Raw genomic sequence first — 22,216 nt, 5'->3', positions numbered from 1 at the left:
TTTCATGCAAACGCTATGTTCTAGCTGTTATTTTATAAATAAAATTTTTCATTTGCTTCGAACATTTTTTAAAGCTATATATGAATGATTTTTCCTGAAGAAAATTGGATCATCACAACGCTGATTGCAGATTGTTTTAGCTCCTGACTTTAGTTGCATTGATCATACCAGTGAATGTTTCATGTTTTTTTTTTAGTAAGAAATGACAGTCCCAACTCATCTAGGGAATTTCTATGCAGAACTTTTCCAAAGCAGAATTTGAGCCTATGGCTTAGGGCCAGCTTTATAATTTTATGGATTTCTACTATTCACACAGCTATTTAAATCCAGGAATTAATGAAATATTGATCTTCATAGGATTGTCATATTGCTGTGTTGGTAAAAATCTACCAGGTGATTTGAATTGTTCAGTTAGAGACTTGTCCAGAGAGGAAATGGGAGACCTCTTTTAATGCCAAAACAGTTGAGTCCAGAACTGTTGATGGCTGTTTCTCTTTTCCCATTTTAGCCCTGGGGGGAGATTGACACTCTTCATACCTGGACCTCTAACGAACGCTTTTTCTTTTTATATCCTCTTCTAGTTTTCCCTGTTTGAATGTCTTTTCATTGTTCTTGTTCTTGACAACTTCTCATCTTGTTTTTTTTCATCCCTTTGATTAGAGACAAATTAAATGATGATAATTAACTTGGGTAAGACAAATTACAAACCAAAGAAATAATGATACTGTGTGGTCACACAATGCACCCAGGAGAACAAGATGTATTTTACTTAAATTTTTGTGGTTTGTTTATTTGAAATTCTACTCAATTATCAAACCCAAGAATGTGTTTATCTGTACTATATAAAAGAGAAATGATTTCTCAGAGATCATTCCACAAATGTGGGATAAAACTCTGCAATCTCCTTATTTTGAGTTTAAAAGGGTAAAGGTATATGTAATGAGGATATCTGATTCATACACATGTATATTTCTAGCTCCACATGTATATGGAACCTGGTCATTGTGCCCATAATATAAGGAAGAGGATGCCTTATGCAGGTGATTACCAGAAGAACTCTGTCTAACTGGTAGCTAATCCCAGACATGGAGTCCAGAGTATGGTACAAAACACCTTTCCTGTTCCCATAAGACACCTGGTTCCCCAGCTGTGGGCACTGGACTGGCAGCATCAGCATCAGCTGGGAACTTGTTAAAAGTGCAGATTGCAGGCTGTGACCCAGACCTGCTACATCTGAAACTCTAGGCATGGGGCCTTGCTCCCTGTTTTATTTATCAACTCCAAGGGAGATTCTATGTGCACTAAAGCTGGAGAACCACTGAAGTGGGCAACCTTTGAGGCTTTACAGAAACCACCAATGCCGGTAGATTCCCCAGAATGCCTGCCCTCCTCAAGTTTTCTTGCTTTTCTTTTCTAACACCCTTCAGTCCCTATGGTGTCCTGGCTGCAACTTGTAGTCTGTCCCCCTACCCCCGGAACCCCCATAGCAGCTCCTGCCCACCTGGCTTCAGGACCTGGCTCAGTCTTGTTGGGCACGACTTTATGTTCTTTGATGGAGAGCACCTCTGTCTCACTTGCTAGTATTGATCATTTCTCCTAACAATAAATCAGTGCCTTATTGTGTAAAACAGTTCACTTCAGAGGAGCAACCAAGTCTGGAGGACTGAGATCCACAGCCCTAGCACATAGGCTGTAAGTGGAGCAGCCATACTGGGACAATTCTGGTTTATCCCCCCTTGTTCCAGCACAATTAGTAATACCACTCCCTTTCACTCTTTTAAGTGCTCTAGTTTAGCTGGTAAGTTACGTTACAGTGAACTTACATCATAAGTAGTTCTAACACTTGGAAAGTGGTCAAAGAAGGATTCACCAAGAAGGACATGTTTTAGGGAATAAAAATGAAAGGTATCCTATTGCAATAGATAGGCAAGACCGGACTGGAGGCTGGGGTAGGGCACGGCAGAGAAACCTTACAGAATGAGAGTTCAGGACAAATAAGGTTGTGAAACATCAGATTAAGGGACTAAGGTAAGTGGAAGTAGTTCAGAGTCTAGAGCCAGGGTCCAGTGGGAGCAATAACAGAAGAAGCTGGGGGCAGAGGAGTGATCTGAGGTGAAGTCTTTGAGGAGAAAGGGCAAATTGTGTTTCCTATTAGTCCCCTGATAACATACCAGTGTAGGCTCTTTCAGATAATTATTTAGAAGAAACCTAGTATGTCTTTGTTTCCTTATTTATGCTGATTCTGTGTGTTTGAAATCCTTGTGACTATTTTCCATCAATTGTGGACTCTTTCAACAACCAATCATTGTATAACATAGCAGAATGATCATTTACTTTCACCTTTGGTTCAGATTTTCAAATTCAGTTAGAAAAAAAGATCCCAAATGATTCACACTCCATAATGTTTTATGCCTTTATCAGAGCAGAATGCTAAGGCTGGACTACTGAGATATGTGGCCCCGTCGAGAACAAAATGGTGGGAATTAGGCAAATACCTTACTAATGTGTTGTGTAACTGTTTTTTTTTTTTTTCTGAGTGTTAATACAATTAAATGAATTCTACTGTTTTAAATGTAGCTCTGAGATCTTGGAAGCTGCTGCAAAGTGTATGTTCTGTGGCATAAGGAAATATTTTAAAAATTGTATATTTGATTTTACACAGCTAGCTAATGAATTTTTATTGATGAGCATCGGAGAAGTGTTCAGCATTAACAAAACTTGAAAGGCTCTGCCCTGAAACTTGCATGTAAACTGTCCTGTTAGCCACTGAATATCACTGTCTTCTTCACATAGACTTCTTGTCACTACCCCTCTCTGTTTATGTATGGACAGTATAGACATCATTCCTCTTTTTCTTTTCTTTTTTTTTTTAACCAGGGCTAATATATCTCCTTTTCCCTCTTACCATCTGGAGTAATGAATTTTAAGAAAATAACCTTAATTATTCCATTCATTGTTGCATTTTCCTAACTATTAATACAGAATATATTTTAGAATGAATAGCTGTCTGAAAATGAAAAAGAACAATAAATTCCTCCGTTATTTTTTGTTTAAATATCACATGACTAATTAATATATTTATGAATGCATTTAATTAGATATATATGCCTTGAAAACAGGTAGCAATTAATATTCTTTTAATTTTTTTAATCTCTAATAAACATAGCTAACTGAAAAATGAGGTTAGCCTAGGGTCCTTTACTAAGATATAGATGAGGAGATATTAATTATTCAGTATGCCACAGAATATCTGATTTTTACTTTACTTTTTTAAAACCACATATACTTTAAGTTGAATTTCATATCAACATGTTTGTAGAGTTAACCTCTACATGAATTTCATAAGTAATACATTTTTCTACTTATAAACACAACTGCTTACAACTCTGTTTTCTTAATTATTTTTTGACCCAACAATTATGTTTGTTTTGGGAGATGAGAAAGGCACCAAATGTTAGGTGACAAACTAAGAAAGTAATACAAACTTTTTATAGAAATAACTGAAGGATCTCCAACTCCCGGTCTGAAGACTTGTGTCTCTTCCTTTTAAAAAATAGGATGAGAATCCCAGGTCTGTCTTTACTTACCACTCCTTCCCAGCTGAAGTTTAGAAATGCCGAAGTAGAAGCGGTGGCTGCGGTTTACTGTAAATCCTTAAAATGGAAAATTTCCCCTTGTATCGCAAGAACTGCTCCTTGAGGTCAGAAGACAATTGGTAAATTTATTTGATAAGCCGTAAACAGTGGGCGCTTCTAACAGGCATGGGGCGGGAGGACTTACCAGTCTTAAAGTTTTTCTGTTTCCATGTGTAGCTTGGGATTTGCAAATCATTTTTATAACTATTTTCCATACAGTTAAAGTCTTAAACTTTAAGCAAACAGGAATCTCAGAGCAAAAAGAAATAATAAATAGAAAACAACTCTAAGGGGGGAGGGCATAGCTCAGTGGTAGAGTGTGTCCTTAGCATGCACGAGGTCCCGGGTTCAATCCCCAGTATCTCTGTTAGAAAATACCTCTGAAGCCTGTCAGCTGTGCGAATGGTTTCTGCGTATCTCTGTCATCTGTTGATTAGATTTTCATTTTAGTATCTGTATCAGATAAGGGTTAACATCACTACTTTTGCTGTTAATAAATCCCCAGCTATAAAAAAGCAGCCTGTTCTCTCTGTTTACTTACAGCCTTAAAATTGGGGCCAACTTTTATGTTGTTTTCTTTGAATTTACAGTATGATTCTGGAATAGTATCATGTAACAATTCTCGAGGTACAGTTTTAAAGAATTGTGTGATTCTATGCACGATAATCCTAACCTTGCAAAACTAACGTGAAAGTAATCTCAAAAATCTGAGTTTGTCAGTATTTCTTCCATGTTTATTAGTCAGCCTAATTAAGGTAATGCTAAACCGACCTTTTTTTTTGTTCTTTTAGCAATTTTAATGTAACTTAAATCAGTTACATTAATCAGTAGAGATAGCCCTGTTTGTGCATATGCATCAGAGACAGAAGCTGTTTTAAAGGACCAGTAATTAAAATCAAATGTATCTTGTAATGTATCTTTTTTTTTTTCCTACAAAGCATCTATCATCTTAGGATCTCAGAGGCTTAAAGCTAATAATTAAATTTTATACTAGTGGTACAACATATGATTATTGTAGTGACAACTTTATAGGTGCAACAAATGGTGTTTAAACCAGTTGATTGGTGGCTTATTGAAATAACTTACACCCAGGCTGTAGATTTAGCAGTGGAGCTAATATAGTGCCTTCAACTGCAAATACTTTGACCATCAGAAAACATAATCTTCCCAGCAGTCTTTTTTATGTATGTATTTTTAAAATGTTCATATTTGTAATATATCCCTAAATTTGTTCATTGTATTTCTTGCCTCAGTAGTCTATGGAGGATTTGTAAGGAAAAAAATGTTGTTAATGTACCACACTGGGTACAATGTGATGTCCTGCAATGAAGGAAAAAGCATATAAAATGTGACTGAATAATAAGCACACAGATGTCGAGCACGCATAAATCTTTGCTTTATATCACCCTTCCCACTGTACTTACACTTTTCTCTTACAGCAGCTTTAATTGTTTCACAGGATTATTACTCCAAGTTTAAACTCACTTGACTTCCTACTTTGCAGGTCAGTTTCTTCTGGAAGAAGCTCGCCTCATAGAAGCAGCCGAGATGGCAAAAAAAGCAGCTGAACTGGACAGCACAGAGTTTGATGTGGTCTTCAATGCTGCCCACATGCTCAGGTTAGCTTTTGCCACTGTACCTTAAAAGACCCACACTATAGCTTTAATTATATAAAACTAATAGAATTAAATTAATTATATTAATTTCTGTACCGTGCCGCCTTATTGCACATTTTGAAAGAAAATTAAGAGAATTATGCTACTTAACCGTGTTAAAATTAGGTCTGTTTAATTCATTATTGTTTATGTGCACAGCACATGGGATATCTGAGCTTTTAGGACTCTCTGAAAATTATTAGGGTCCCTTTCCCCTTTCCTTCAAAAATTATTGGCCCTAAAACACAAAAAGAAAATTGCAAAGTTGAAATTAATATCTGTCTAGTTCAGTGTCTCCAAAGCTAAATATTATGTCAGTTAGTCAACTGCATCTCAGTATTTGTGATTTTATATTAATTATATTGACTAGGGCGTGTGGATACATTTTATTATGCTTGGTAGTGGAGCTGATTATAAAATACAAATATACTTAAGGCTTATGAAATTCTCAGAATGGCCCTATAATTGGCACTGCTGCTATATATTGAAACAATATGTTTTTAGACCATTAGTGCTTATGTTTTCAGAAAGATTATTTTAAAAGCTAATTACAGTAGTGGCAAAACGATTAAAAGGCAGATCAACAATTATTTTGTGAATATAAAATGAAAGTCAATGTGTTTAAAGATGAATGTTTTAAGAAACTCAAATGTTTTAAACAATTGTTTAAAAAGTATTATTCGTTCTATTAGCCATACATATACCCCTTTTCACACACTCTTGTCTGGATTTCACTTTGTTAAATCTCCACTTACATGCTTCATTAGGTGATGTTCACACTATGAGCTCTGAGCCTGGCTTCTAGGGACAAGTTTCTAATTACGTAGATTACTCTTACATGAGACGGAAAATAACAAAGGAGTTGGTCCACATTTAGATGGTTTTAAAACATGGACTTTTGAGAAAAGTAGAGGAACATTAAAAAAATTTTTTTTTGAGATCATTGTAGATTTGCATGCAGTTCAGAAATAACACAGAAAAGTTCCTATACCATTTATCTAGTTTCCCCAATGGTAATATCTTATAGAACTACCATACGGTCAGTCTCAAAACCAAGAGATTGATACTGATGCAGTCCACCCACTGGTTTTATTGGGTTTCCCCAGTTTCACTTGTACCCCTGTGTATCTTTGTATCTGTGTGTATTTACTTGTGTGCACTTTTATCACATGTATTGTTTTATGTATCCATCACTCCAGTCAAAATGCAGACAGTTTCCATCACCACAAGCATACCTCTTGTACTTTTATAACCACAGCCTTCTACCTACCCCTCTCCCCCAGGAACCAATAGTTAAAGCAAGTTTTATAGATTACCTTGGATTTATAATTTGAGATTATTGTTATAACTGTATTTTAGTGGTTTCCTCCTTGGCTTTTAGTAAGTTTTAAATAAAAAATTCAAAATTTATTTGAGTGGAAAGCATGTACTGTGAGGTTTCAGTTGCATACCCTCACTCCATATTAGTGCAGATATCTACAAGGAGAAATCAGGGTTCAATTTGTTGTTGATATATTTTTAAAATAAACTGTAGCTAGTTTGCAAGAACCTTCAATGGAAGGATAATTTTCAAAAGACACTGTAATTTTACATGACAAGGCTAGGTGCTGTTATTGGAAAGAGGACTTTTGTGTTCTTCATGAATAAAATACTGTGCTTTTAATCACAACAAAACATTTGCAAGGATGAGAATGCACAAGTTTCTACAAGCTAATTCATCTTAATAATAATAGATACTTTCATCAGCAAGGCGCTTTGCTACCTAGTAAATCAGTAGCTGAAATTCAAGGTCTACCAGTGGAAACACGTTATAAGAACATTATAAAAAATGTCCTTGTTAAATTTATCATTGGTAACTTTACCTTAGTTACCATAGTGCTAGAAACCAGCGGAAAGTTTTTGTTATACATTGGCAATGTGGAAATCTTTAGGATTTCTTTTTCAAAACCTTCTCTAGCTTTCTGCAGTCTGCATTCCTCGTTAACTTACATTCAGTCAGTGCCTTTCTATATTGATTGCAAGTATGACCACAGCAGCCTGGCCATATCATGTTCAACTCGGTGGCAGTCCCTATGAATGTTTTTACTTATTTTTTCATCTCTGACAAATTCAAGTATTTCTTGAATGCTTACTGTGCAAGCTGAACTCCAGCCTCTTTCTTTATTAATCAAGAGCATTTTGGACTTTGCTGAAAAGAATAAGAAAGGTTATTAGTTTTTCCCTTGAATACAGCCTTATCAGAATGGTTAGCTGCCAAGATTTTGCTTATTCAATGTTACATCTAACATGGCGCCCTGGGGATGCCAAATTGTTCTAAACTGCATTGGTATTAATATTTTCTTCAAGAGCTGTGTTCTTTTCTAAGATATTCAGAGGAGACAGTATTGGCAAGGTTTGGTGATCAGTTGGGTGTGAGAGAGGGCAGATGTCTCCCTGGTTGTGTCTTGGTTAGCCAGATTCATGATTGACCTAACATCCAAAATCAGCAATTTAGAAAATGTTACAGTTCAAGATAGGGTTTGAAGCACACTTATTTAACTTCTCTTTCCTTGACTATTTCTCAATGAAATGACCCAAAGAATCTATTAATGAGGAAAAAAACCTGTTTATCACAAATGTCAGAAAAAAAAAAAAAGTCATCCTACTTGGAAGAGGCCATCAAGGAGCAAAATCTTTATCTTACTGGAACCTTCAAGAGGCTTGAAATTTCAGAAATTTCTAACAGACTCATTTAATTCCCAATCATGGATAAAGATCTTTTCTGTCTGGAGTTAAAACATTTCTAATTCCTGTTGTCACAGTGATTGGCAAGAACACTGTGTGATAAGGAAATACTGATGCTATTCACCAAATATATTTGGCCTTTCACCTTTGGAAGGCATAATAGGATTGCACTTTCTTGCCTTCTTCCAAGTTGAAGAACTTCGTAGGTCTTAATGAGGTCATTGTGTGTGAATGTGATGTATGTCACTTCTGAGCCAAAACTGTAAAAGTCAGTGCTTTTCCCTTTTTCTGCCTTGGAAATTGTGGAAATAGATGCTGAAATAAGCAAAGAGAGACAAACCTCCCCTCTCCCCTACACTGGATAGGCTGACTGAGTGCAAAATAAATTTTGTCTTAATTCACTGAGATTTAGGATGTGTTTATTATCGCAGGGTACCCTAACCTGTCCTAACTGATACAGAATATATCTGTGAAAATAAAATAGATTGGAAAGAGGAGCTATATAAAACATCATAAAATATTACTAAGCAAGTAATAGACTCTCTGAGTTAATAACTACAGTGAAGACAATGTATAATTAATAGATTGATAATTTACGTTATATATATTTTCCTAGAACTTAATGGAAAATACTAAAAACATGAAAAATGATAACTGAAAGGATGAAAGATTGAGGATAGATTGATAATAGTGTATATATACTCATATACATATGTTTGTACAATTATATGTAGTATATACAACTATAGTCATATAGTTAAATATATACACATATGTATAGTATATATGTAGTGTTTATGTAATATGTGATATATACTTTTGTCTGTGTATATATAAATATGTGTATAATTGTAAGCTGTATATATGGGTATGTAGTTATATACAGCATATATACATATATAATTTCATTTGTTTAGTTATATAAAGTTAATGTAAATAGAAAATTTCTGAAGGAGAACATGGAGCAGATAAGCAATCATCAACAAATAGAGAAAATTTCCAAGATAAGAAGAAAGTCTTTAATCATCATATTGAAAGCAAAATTAATGAAAATAAATCTGCTCCTAAAATTGTCTACTTGTATGGGTCACGGTTTTTACTTGCAAACAAAAGCATCCACTCTTGCCAGTTTAAGCAGAAACAGGATTTACTGAAGAGTCTTCTATAGCCCCCAGACTCTCCCACAGGCTCAAGAGCACTCTACACAGCCAGAAATAATGCCCAACCACCAGGCTTTCCTTGAGGCTTAGCAGCTTTTCCAGTCTGGAGCTCTCCCACCACCACCCACGAGGAACCAAGTAGAGCAAGCACCATGTTCGTTAGAAGATGATTCTTCTGGGTGCAGCTGTCTCCCCATGATGCTTTCATCTGACTTTGAGTCTTTTGAGGTTGCCTATGATTGGTGGAACCTGGGTCATGTGCTGATACCTTGGCTGAAAGAAAGTTGGAAGATGAGGGAATTTCTGGTTTCTGCCTGGTTCAGGAAGACAGGACCCACATTATGGCCAATTACCAAATATATTTCCAGGGAGGGTGATCACAGATGTTGAATGACCTCACATAATGAATGGTGACCACACGTGTTGACACTTCTAGTACTTAAAATAAAATGGAAAAAGTACTGAATGTTTCCAGATGAGAGCATAAAAAAAAAAAAAGCAGATTGGTTATCATCAAAGGAAAATATCAAAAGATTTTAAAATACTAAAACTAAGTAGAGGTATGTCTATAGAGTTGGGAAAGGAAATTATTGAATCAGTTATTCTGTTAGAAGCATGAATGGGTTTATTCAATTTTCTCCCAGAACTGGGGAAGCTAGAAAGTGCAGGAAGATATTTTACACCTGAGAGGAAGTCTAGAGGCACTAAAACAGACTTAACTTATTCACAGTTTTCATGGGCTGTGGTGGAAAGTTGTTTTTTTTTTTTTAATCCACTTACAGGGTAATGAAGGAACAAAAGTAGCATTTATTGGAGTATCTCCTATCTGCCTGGCATCATATTTTTTATTTTATATGTCACCCTCTTAGTTATAATTGCATATATGTGAAATAGACACCACTATTCCCGTTTTACAGATGAAGAAGAGACTGAGGGTCAAAGAAGATTGCTATTTCCCACAGTTGGCAAAGCTGAAATTTAAACTTAGTGTATTCTGACCAAGTATAATACTGTTTTCACTGTGTCTCATTGGCTCCGTCATATCTTTGTAACTGGGGGATTACCTAGAAGCTGTGATTCCTCAGTTTATTAATGGAAACAGGATTTATAGAGAATAATAGGTCATCAAATGTCTAAGTCTTACATAAATCTTTCCAAAGTTATTAAATTATCCCTTTATAGTTAATTTTAGAAAGTAGATTTATAGCCATAGGAGAGAGAAATTTAAGTCTGTACTCCCGAAGGGATATTAAGATTTTAGAAATACTATCATGGTATGTTGTCTGAAGAAGGACACACTGCTGAGATAAGTGTGCAGTTACCTTTTTTCCAAGTGTAAGGGCCCACATCATCACTGCTTCCTAAAGTAAAGAACGCAAAATTGCACTCTGCCAACTGGTTCCCATGGTTTCTCAAGCTGCTAGAGAGTAGTGTGAATATATGAGAAAGAATTACCTTTCAATTTTCATTCTCAAATAATTTCACTGAAAGTGACATGAAATTCAAGTTTTTAAGTGATAAAGGAACAAAATCGTTTTATTTTCTCGGCGCAGATTGTGGAAACACACACACACACACACACGCATATACAGGTTGGACATTGGAGATGCATGCATCTCCAAGGCCCTCTAAGCCATTTGCTTGCTTCTTCGACACTTCCAGATTACCAAAGACCACTTGAAAAATTAGTGGGTTTTCCACTTATAAATTGTAGTTTATCGCAAACTTTTGGTCAAGAGGGGCTTATTTCGACTAGATAGTCATGGGTTATAAGGTCTTTAAAGGAAAGGGGCTGGCAGATGAGGTTGGAGGTAGACGTTTCCCTACCCAGTGCCCCTCTGCCATGAATGTATATGTCAGTCACCCGGGGATCTTGTGAAACTGCATATTCTGATTTCTTGCGTTTGGATGGTGCCTACCTGAGGTTTTACCCATCTAACAAGTCCCGGGTGTTGCTTATGATGTTGGTTCTTGGACCACCCCTGCAGGCAAGGTGCATCTTGCATTTCCTTCTCATCCCTCTCAACCCCTTATCCCCACCCAAGCATTTCACCTTGAACATAAGAAGTAATTTGCTATAGAGGAATGTTAGAGTTGACATTACCAAGATCCAGTACATTAGTAATCTTTCTAGATACCGGCTTCACCTGTCCTTAGCAGCCCTGAAAGATTTGAGGCCATGAAAGAATGGTCGCATCAAGCAATTTCTGACTTCAAGGAATCTTTTTGTAACACTAAACCAACAGCAGTCTTTTCCTGTTACTGCTCCATTTCCTCTGCCTCTCTGTTCTTTATGTTTAGTGTTGCAACAGTTGCCTACTGGTCATGATGTCCTGACTGAGAAGTTTTATTTAAGAAGGCTTGGTGATCATAAACGGTGTACTCTAGGAGTTTCATTATAAGGCTCTTTCCTGCTTCATTATTTTTACATACATGTGACCCTGGTTTTGCTATTTTAAGATTTTCTCTACATTTTTATGTTCTTGTTTGTTTCTGTTCTACTGCGGTTGCTACTGTACAGTTTATCAACTAGAATTAAAATTTAGCTCTGCTTTGAGTAACTTACAGCTAAGTGTAAGTTTAGCAAGTTGGCAGGGACCCAGGATATCTTTGCTACGGGTTCACTCTACTTTCATGATATAGGAACAAACAGCTCTAGTTCTCGAAAAAAAAATGCTGCTCATAAGTTATCCTTGAAAATAATCACCAAGACTTTATTTAATAAAGTACTATCTTTTGTATGAGTCAAACAGTGGTTATTATCCATATTAAATAATTTTAATTCAAGATTGACAATTGACAACTGTTAATAATTATAGTTAAGGAGTCTTCTCAATGCTACTTGAGTTTTTATTTTTTAGTTTTTCAAGGAAGTGATTTTAAATTTGCCAACCTTTAATTTTATAATCCTCACAGAATACATACAAACGTAGGTAATCATCAATGATTCTTTTAATCAGATTCTCCTCAAACATTTTATAGGGTATATTAAGTTGTTGTTTCATAATGTAATTGATTCTCAGATTTCTTTTATGCGTCTTTTCTTACAAGGGTATTGAGCCCTAACCCTGTGTTCCAAAAGATACTTTTCTCTCATAAAATAATACGAGAGAGAGGCATTAGCTGTGTGAAATGTATTTCTGTATTTTTTAACAGATGTAAGTTTCGTAGTCCCATGTGCAAAAACGGAATTCTGTAGTAATCGAACGAGGACATTTGTTTGTGACTTTTGTTACTGTTCGTTTTCGCTCTGAGCCTACCTTTTCACTGAAGATGGAAAAACTGAATCTAAAGACGTCATGAATATAACAACCTAGTGCAGTGATTTCTTCAGAATTCAAGGTTTGCTCCGTAGTCCAGTCTACAGACACCATCTAGGCTTTCGCTAGCTCTGTGCGTTTGCTGGCTCTGAGGAGCCACAGATCACGGCAGAGGGACAGGGCCCCGCCTACACAGTGGGCAGGAGTTCATGATGAGCAAGGAGCCTCCATGGGTCTCCAGTTGATCAGTCTGCTGTTGGTATAGTGATTACCTGTGTATTCTCTAGATATAGGACGTAATGTCGACTCTCAGGGTGACGTGTTAAATGAGGATAGTTCCCCATCTGGACCCAGTGCTGTTTGCTGGTAAGAGTAATTTTTCTTACTCACCATTTCATTCCTGGCCTTTGTAAAGTGTGCTGTGGCCAGAACACAAGCTTGCATCCATATGGCCTAGGGGATCTCTTGGCAGAGCCAACAGCTTTCCCCTTTCCCCACCTTCTGAGTCTTCTACTTGGACCTGTCAGAAACTCATGGTTCCTCCCTCTGTCTAACTGTGACCACCCTCACACCAAACATGGGAGATCGTGGGGGTAAGACAGTAAGTCTCCAAACACAGTTCTTGCTTTGTCTCATTCCCTATTTCTTTGCCTTTCCCTTGAGGTCCTCCCTTCCCCCCCCCCTTTCTGGGAGAGGACGAGGTACATGGGACGGAACTCAAAAGTCCATTTCACTCTGTTTGTTCTAAAAACTGTCCTCTGCTCACCTGGGTCAGGTGAAGCTCCCGGCTGTCAGCTTGGGAGCTGGGGTTGGGCAGAAAGTGAAACCTGTGATTGCAGGTGTTCTCCCTGTTCGCCCCTTTTCACATCTCATTTCTGACATCTAAATCACCATTTAAAAAATAATAATCAAAAAGAATGCTTTATTCCTTGCTTAGTATTTGATGTAGGAATTGTTGCAGTCATCTACCACGGAACAGTGTATTACATGTCCTTCTGCTACATCCTGGTTCTTACAAATATCCTATTGTTCAGCTATTTTGCGTTAGAGTACTTGATTCCAAGCTCAATCACTTACCTGCTGTATTACCTTGGGGGAGTAATCAACATCTCCAAGCCTCATTTTAATCATGTTTGAAATGTGGTTAATAATAGCAATTGATTCATGGTATTGATGCAACTGGAAAATGGAGTAATCCATGGAATTTTTTCAGTGATACATAGATAGAGAATTTACTGTCCCAGAAAGGACAGAGTGAACAAAGAGAAAATATGGGTATTCAGGAAAAATATATTTTATCAGCTTCTTTAAATAGTTTGATCCCAATAGTCGCGGGAACCTGAGTCTGGCATTCAGTCTCTAACAATCCAGTGGTTGATGTCTAGACAATATTTAATAGAATGCCCTAAGCAATAGGTAGAATATTGTTAATTTCCTCAGTTTTCAAATGTTGATTAATGACTCAGTCACTTTGCAATTAAAATTTATTAAGCACTCCCAGGATGCTTCTTGCAGAGGGGAGTGTGTGGTAGAGCTTACGCTGTAAAATAGACACTGGACAGCTCCTCATGCATTTTCTCTCTTTGTAGAGCGTAAAACCAGGTTATCCATGAAGATTTCATGGACAAAATGGACATACTCTTTTCCCTACAGTTTTCCATGTGTTGCCACAAATGCCCACTGATTAGTAGTCAAAAAAAAAAACCATTTAATTTTAGAAGCCAAGTCCTAGAATCAAAATTAATTTTCAGTTATATGATAAATCTAATAAGTTCTACTATCTCTATTTTTATTTCATTATAATATCATCAATTCTACTTCTGGCTTAAGAAACTAAATCTTCTAAACTAGAGATTTTTCTTTGACAATTGAAGACTGAAGACAGTGAAGACTTGAAAAACATACCATTTTTAGGGGGAAAAGCCTTTTTTCAATTTCATTGATTATTATTTTAAAGACGTTTTACCTAGTGAATTCCTTGTTTTCTCTTTTGATCCTTATCTACCTCATGAGTTTGATTGTCCACAAAAAAATGAATATTAAAGGTAGTAGCTATGCTTTCTATGTTAGACGTCTATTGGTTGATCTGCATCAAAGTCAATTACTTCTTTGTAGTATTAAGTTACTCTCGTTTCCTACCTCCATGCCTTTTATTTTCCTCTGGAGAAAACCCTTCCAGGGCATGACCTAACAAATTCTGGTTCAGATTTCCAAATGAATCTGAACCAAAGTGATTCTATAGCTTGGTGGAGGAAACCGTCATTAAATACCCTAGCGAGAGAATTTTTACTGTTTCCTACCAGACTAAAGTACTTTTTTTGACATATTGAAATTGAACTTCAACATTTATGAGAATATAAATTGCAACAGCACATTGTAACATGTCATGAGTCCAGTAGAGCCTTAAGTCAAGGGTTTTACTTTCTCTATAACCCCATTAAAAATGGCAGTGTTTCTAATTATTTTTCCTTTAAAAATTGAAAAAAGTATTTGTCCTGCTCTCCAGAGAGATGTTATCATCACTTATTCCTGTAATTTATTTTGTTGCATGGCATATGTCTTTATAGTTCTTATCTGCCTTGACCGAAGTGCAAATTCAATTTTATAGGTATGGCTAGTTTGCCTTCTCTTTTAAAACCTGAATGTGGTTTTCTAATTGAGAAAATTAATTTTTGTTTCTCCTCTATCCCTGACCTCTTTGCCATCTTCTTTTCTGAAAAGCTTCTTTAACATCACAGTTGCAAGAGAACCCTCCATTTTAATGACAGGACCCCAAGGCATTAAGTACTACTGTTCACATCATAGTTGAGCTATCTACATCATCATGAAGTTGAATTTGTCCTTTTTCTATAGCGTTCTCTACCCTACAAATATGGTCACCAAACTACAGCACAATCTGCAAGAGCTTCTAGCTCTTACCACCTACCATCTTGGAAGGTTTTCTGAAGCAGTGTGTCATGATCGAAAAACATACTGTGTTTTGATGGCTAATTGGCTGGGCTTACACAGGATTCAGACCTTTGATTTCTTCTGCTAACCAGTTGGCTGAACCAGGGGGTTTACTGTGAACTACAAGAATGGACAATGCACAAACTTACCTATTAGGTTCAGTGTGCATTTTATTTGTGTACGTCAGCTGTGCCACTTACTCATGGTGTTTGTTGGTAATTTTAAAAAGCTGACTGTAGCTATTTGAAGGCTGTGGGAATTACAGAATTCACTACTGGCTGGAAGACACAGCTTGAATCAGCCGGAAACAAGGTCACCCAGCCTCTTCCTGTAAAAAAGCAGGACATCCAATAGCAGCTCCTGAGGGAAGGAGTTTGACCAGCCTGGTTGCATCCACCCTAGATGGATGCATCCACCCTAGAATTTGCTAGATGAGCAAATTCTAGCCATCCCTTCATTTTCCTGTCACTCACTCAGGAATGCAAGTCCTGAATAAGAACATTCCACTAGCTTAGGCAATGCCATGCATCTACCCTGGTGGCCAGAGAGCAGAGAGGAGACTGACCTTTTTTTTAAATTTTTTTTTCCTTCTAAAGACTATACACAATGGAAGGTTTCCCTCCTGAATTGGAAAAAGAGTAGCTGTCTAGATAGATACAGGACTTTTTTTTTTTAACCTGCAAATAGTCACTATTTTCATAAAACAAAAGCAACGAAATAATAATCTTGAGTTTGTTTTTAAAAATTAAGATTTTTCTGGGACATTGTATTGAAGTCAGAGAATCCCAACCCTGTAACATATTATCTGGGTTAGCTTGGGAAAGGAAAATAGCATTTCTAATTCCTAATATGTAAGTTTAAAATAATGATACCTACTGAATAGGGTTATGTTGAGCTATTTACAATGCCTTAAAGACCACTGTGTGCCTTAAAGACCACTGTGTGCATTAAATTTTTTTTGAAATATCGTTGATTGACAGTGTTGTGTTAGTTTCTGGTGTATAGGTGTGCATTCAACTTTTAATGACCTTTTTCTGCTTAGTCAACATATTATTTGATTGGCATGATTATAATTTTTTGAAGTTAATATGATTTTGCTGCATAATGATTCTGTTCACCTATCTGTAATTTTAAAATAAATGATATAATCTGATTGCCTTTTTTTTTTTAACAGACAGGCTAGCCTCAATGAAGCAGCTGAGAAGTATTATGATCTGGCGGCCAGGCTGAGGCCTAATGTAAGTACCTTCCTAATGAGAAGCATGACTCAGAGGGATAGACTCACAGCAGGTGAGAGTTTGAGGCAGAGAAGCCTTATGATCCTGGGTATTTTTCTCTCTGATCTTTTGTTTTGAATACACACTAAATGGCTGATTCAACGGTAAAATCTGCCAGTCTCCAGCGTCCTTCTTTTTCCAAAGGTACAAATTGCTGTTTACTATCCTGTGTGAAGCACTGTAAATTTTCATCATTTGAATACAGGTTTTAGCATTATTCAGTATTTTGCATCTGGATGACTTTTAAAATGAGTTCTTTGAAAGTATTTTTGCTGTGGTGTTACATACCTGTGGACTTCCTCACATTTCAAATTTTTTTTGATTCTTACATAAGAGTCAAACCTGAAGCTGGGGGTTTCTTTCCATTTCCCCAGTCTTTGTTTCTAATAACTGTGCTTTTCAACTTGATCAAGTATGTTTTTATTAGAATTTTTCCCTGGGTAGTCACACTTCCATAAAGTAAGATGGATATAAATGAGATCATTACTATTGAAATAGAGTAACCATTTATGAGAAAATAAGAACTGGTTTTATATGGGTCTTCTAAGCACTTCTTTATTCACAGTCCATCACTGAATTCCAGGGCATTGCTTTTATCCTCACACATGCTGCCCTGCATCACTCTCCGACTCTAAAACCTCTGCCCTGCTCTCTAGATCTATACTGTCTGTTGAGAAATGTAATTTTCAAACAGTAATGAAAGTGCACATGTGATGCGACTACAAATAATGGAATCAGTCTCATCTTTACGGTAACTCATCCTTTGGGCAAACATCTATAGAATGCCTGCTTTGTGATAGGATACAGAAATTTTATACCCTAAAAGACCACACAGTGTAGCAGAGAAGACTGAACATAATCAACTAATTGAAATACAATGTGGCGGTTCCTACACAGAGGTATAGACAGTCCTGTGGGAGCACAAGAGAAGGATTAATCCTTCCTGAACGCAACCCGCATAGGAAGTTAACTTTTTTTCAGGAGACTCAATCATGTAAACCTTAGTCCTGAATCTGAATGTCCCCACTTTCATTAATTATGAAGTGCTTTAAGAATCAGTGAGCTGTTTGCAACAGATGAGGACAATTTACTAGTTATAATAGTAAGAACAATAACCACTAAAATTTGTTAAACACCTATGTGTCGAGCATTGTGCTGAGTACTTCATGTGACTTCTCTCATTCATTTCTCCAACAACCCACAGATACTTCTGTGATCCCCATTCTGCTGAAGTTCAGAGAATTTAACAACTCACCCAGTACCACAGCTAGAAAGTGGAATCACATTGTAACCCAGGCTGCTGGTGTGCATAAGAGAAAATTTGATGGTAAAAATGCAGTTATATCTTAGAAAGAAAATGTAAGCCAGAAGTCTAGGAAACCAAAACAATAATGGTCCTCTCATTTATTTATTCATAAAATATTTAGTGAGCTCCTGTTAAGTGCCAGACACTATTCCAAGCACTGGATACCCAGCAGTGAACACAACTGGCAGGTGTCTCTGCCCCTTAGGACCTTAATCTAGTGGCGAGGAGACTGAGCAGAGCAGATAAGTGAAGTCTATAGTATGTCTTACTGTGGTAAGTGCGCTGGAGAAAAATGGAGCAAGAACAGGGAATTAGGACGGGCAGGGGAAGTTACCCTAGAGGCACGGCTTTGTAAACCCCCGAGTTTGGGCATCTTTATGTAGCATTTCTAAGAAAAGGGTTGGATTTTAGACCTTTAACTTACTATTATAAATTCATTGATGATAGGACTCAGAGTTTTTTTGTCTTTCTTTCTTTCCTCCTTTTTCTTCCTTCCTTCTTTCCTTTCTCCCTCACTCCCTCCTTTCCCTTCTGTTTTCCCTTCACATTGATTAATACAAGGATGTAATACTTCTTATACACAAACACATACTCTGAATGATAAGTTCAACCTTTATTTGTTGAGTAGCACTCCCTTGACCGTCACTTTTATTTTTAAGTCATTGATCAGATGGTTTTCTTCAGCACGTTGTAATGGATTAGCCAGAGAAGGGCTGTCTGAACTCTCTGACTTTACCTACAAAATGAAAAAGACAATGAAGCACTAGAAGATGTAAGCCTGACTTATGAGATTATGTATTTTAAATGACTGGCCAAATCGTAAAATCAATATTTAATCTCCCACTTGAAGCCACTTTTTCTGAAACCTTAAAAAACTTTCTTTATAAACATGCTGCAGATTGCTTTGGAAAAATGCATTTATTCAAATAATATTTTCCTTATCTGGCAGCAATGAATTAAATATTTTGTAGATTTGGATAGAATAGGAAGTTTATATTTAACAATAGGTAACTGATACTACAGTTGCTGGAGCAACAGACGTGGTCTCCCCCTAATCTGTTCTATGAATTGTGTTTGGGTGTCTGTACAAAATGTAGGAAAGTAAGATGCCACCAAATTGTCACTGATAAAATACAAACCTTGACAATAGTACAGGTTTCTATTCTGAAATGAAGAGATTGATTTAAACAACAGCCCCACGTAATGATTTATTAGCAGTTAGCATGTGATCTAAATTAAAACATCCCTCTGACATTTATCTTGTTTATAGCTGTTTATTCCTTTTGTCATAAAAAGATCCTATGTTATTTCTGTACTTTAATATATTTGAGTTACCTGTTTATATGAGAACATAGTAAACAGACCTCAACTCTTATTCCCTTTTTTTTTTGTCCACTTTTTTTTTATTAAAGTCTAGTCAGTTTACAATGTTGTGTCAATTTCTGGTGCACAGCATAACGTTTCAGTCATCCATATACATACATGTATTCCTTTTCACATTCTTTTTCATTGTAGATCACAATAAGAGATTGAGTATAGTTCCCTGTGCTATACAGTAGAAACTTGTACAAAATCTATTTTATATTTAGTAGTTAGTATCTGCAAATCTTGAACTCCCATTTTCTCCTTGGACCTAGAGATCACCATTCTAAGTGAAGTAAGCCAGAAAGAGAAAGAAAAATATCATGTGATATCACTTTTATGCAGAATCTTAAAAAAAAAAAGACACAAGTGAACTCATTTGCAAAACAGAAACAGACTCACAGACATAGAAAACAAACTTATTCCACTTTTTTTTTAATGGAGGTACTGAGGACTGAACCCAGGACCTCGTGCATGGTACGCGTTTGCTCTACCACTGAGCTATACCCTCCCCTCATTATTCCCTCTTTTAGTTTCACTAGTCTTTCTATCTTCCTTGTCTACACCATAATCTAATTTTACCCTTATTTTTCATAAAGCATTTTCTTCTATTGTTTAGTTTCAACTACAATAATCAGCAGCTCTGTATGAGGACTCTGTGGATGTTTCAGCCTTGCTCATGTCAGATCATGACTATGCAAAGGACAATTAGTGATTGCAACCCTTGTGCATGAGCACTTATTATCATCATATTAAGATTATTGATTACCTGTAGGATGGATTTCTTTCTTAGTAAAATACCTATTCCATTTCTTCAGTATGTCCCATGATGAATTGCTTCATTTTTTCTATTCTACAAAAGCCTTATTTTTCTGTACAACTTACTTTAAAATTATTAATTGACTTTTTGGATTGTTTCATATACAAAGAATTCTGGTGACCAAATGCTAAAATAATGACAAATCTAAATTAGCAGGCACATGTAATTTTAACTTTTAGATTCTGACATTGTCTCTTCATCAGGGATATTTAATACATTGCCATTTACTGAAGTGCACATTTAGAGAAATATATTTATTACAGAAATGACACCAGAAAAATTTTTATTTGTTTGTCGAGGGTGATTGCTCTAAAATTAAACCTCATATTAAAACATTTTTCTAGTGGGAAAGCTCTTTCCTAAAATTTCCATTTTAAGTTTGCACACTTTCAGTTTGCCATTTTTATAAATAAAATCGATCTTTCTGTGGCAGTTACTTTAAAAAGGCAATACTTTTCTGTGTCTTCTCTCCCACTTACGCACATCAAAAACTGCTGACTCTTGAGGACTGAAAGGAACATTAAAAGGAAACTGTTCTGTTCCTCCTGTGGGAAGTAAACCAATTTCTACATTAATTTCTGAATTTTTAATTTTTTTTTAAAAATGAGAAGGTTGGGGAATTTGCATAGTACAAAGTCATTCACTTCTACTTGGCTTTTAGTAAACTCTAGAGTTGGAAGAGGGTATTTCCTAATGATCAGGTCTCTAGAATTTGTATTTTTCTACCTATACTTGTTTTAGGTCTGAATTCATTCAACTTCTTTTTTTTTTAATCAAGTTCCAACATTGTGTAAAATTCTATGCCAAGTGCAGTAGGATTTCAAAGGTATGAAAAATTAGCCCTGACCTTGAGAAATGTGCTATCTAATGTGGGGAGAGAGTAGAGGAGAGGACACACAGATCCAAATCCTCACGCTTCGGGCGGTAAATGATGCTACGAAAGTACTCTGTGAGTGATGTAAGCTAGGGGTTGGAAAAGGACACAGGAGAGAAAAAATTACTTTCAGCTGGATTGAGCCTAGAAGACGTTGAGTCAGAGTTGGCAAACTTAGAGAATCTTGAAATGATTGGTTGTTTATAGGTGAAGATTTTAACAGGAGGAGAGGAAAGGAGAGAATTATGGCAGGTAGAGGCATGTGCCTGAACGAGGACATGGCCTCAGAAATCAGTAAGCGTATGTGTTTAACACTGCCAGTGAGGGGAGTCGGGGCAGAGAGAAAAGGTAGGGGCAATAGAACTGCAAATAATAGAAAATCAGATAAAAGGCATTGACTACCACGCTAAGAATGAGGAGTTTGTAATCTAGGATTAAGTTAAGCAGGATGACGTAATGAAAGTGGGATTTTAGGATGGCCATTTATATGATGTAATGAAGAATGTGACTTGCATTTGAGAAAGTAGAGATGGGAGATGCAGCTTTGGGAAAACCAAATAAAAGGTCATTATAATAGTGTAGACAGAAGGCATAATAGATCCTAAAGTACAGAAACACAGCAGAATGGAAAAGAACATGCAGGGGAAATATGCAGATTATTTGTAGGATATGAATAAGAAAATTTATTGGCCCAGTAAGTGTTGGGGGAAAAAAAATCCTACACAAAAATAGGACAAAAGACTGTGTTTGTTTTAAGAGGAAAGTGTTAAGTTTGGACCAAGCAGATTCTAAGTTAGAGGGAGGATGTTCTAATTTTCTGTGGTACATTCCTATCAAGTGGGCGGTTAGGGGAGAAGGCCATCTTTAGGGACAGAGAAGTTTGCAGGAAGGAGATAGCCTCAAAGCTGTGAATGAGATGATCAAAGGAGAGAATGTCCAAGAGAGAAGAGAGCCAGTTTCACACCCCTGAGCATCTCTGCATTTGGAATATGGGGCACAGAAGACATAAGGCAACAGCAGGATGTAGAAATCATCACTGGTGAGCAGTTTCCATTGCTCCTAAACAGTAAAGAAAAAGAGGACTGAGAAAGCCATTTGATTTTGGAGGATAAGGTGACGTGGACTACCTTCACGAGTTCAGTTTCATGCAAATGACATGGGCAGGAGGTTTTAAGGTGTTGAGGAAACAGAGAA

The 22,216-nt window shown here is 36.5% G+C and overlaps 1 protein-coding gene across 11 annotated transcripts in view; it reads left to right on the top strand.

Annotated features, from left to right (window-relative positions):
• Positions 1 to 22,216, top strand: part of TMTC2 (transmembrane O-mannosyltransferase targeting cadherins 2) — a 410,658-nt gene that overhangs the window by 332,903 nt on the left and 55,539 nt on the right. For all 11 annotated transcript variants that reach the window (XR_012078575.1, XR_012078576.1, XM_072973321.1 and 8 more), the window contains 2 exons: positions 5,140 to 5,254; positions 16,558 to 16,621. Coding sequence is in view for 9 of the 11 variants with exons in the window: in XM_072973321.1 (XP_072829422.1) it covers positions 5,140 to 5,254; positions 16,558 to 16,621 (179 nt within the window). In the remaining 2 variants the exon portion in view is untranslated. Of the gene's footprint in view, positions 1 to 5,139; positions 5,255 to 16,557; positions 16,622 to 22,216 lie in introns of those variants that run through there.

This window comes from Vicugna pacos, chromosome 12 (assembly GCF_048564905.1).
Source record: "Vicugna pacos chromosome 12, VicPac4, whole genome shotgun sequence".
Lineage (NCBI taxonomy): Eukaryota > Metazoa > Chordata > Mammalia > Artiodactyla > Camelidae > Vicugna > Vicugna pacos.
This window is presented reverse-complemented; position numbering and strand designations above follow the sequence as displayed.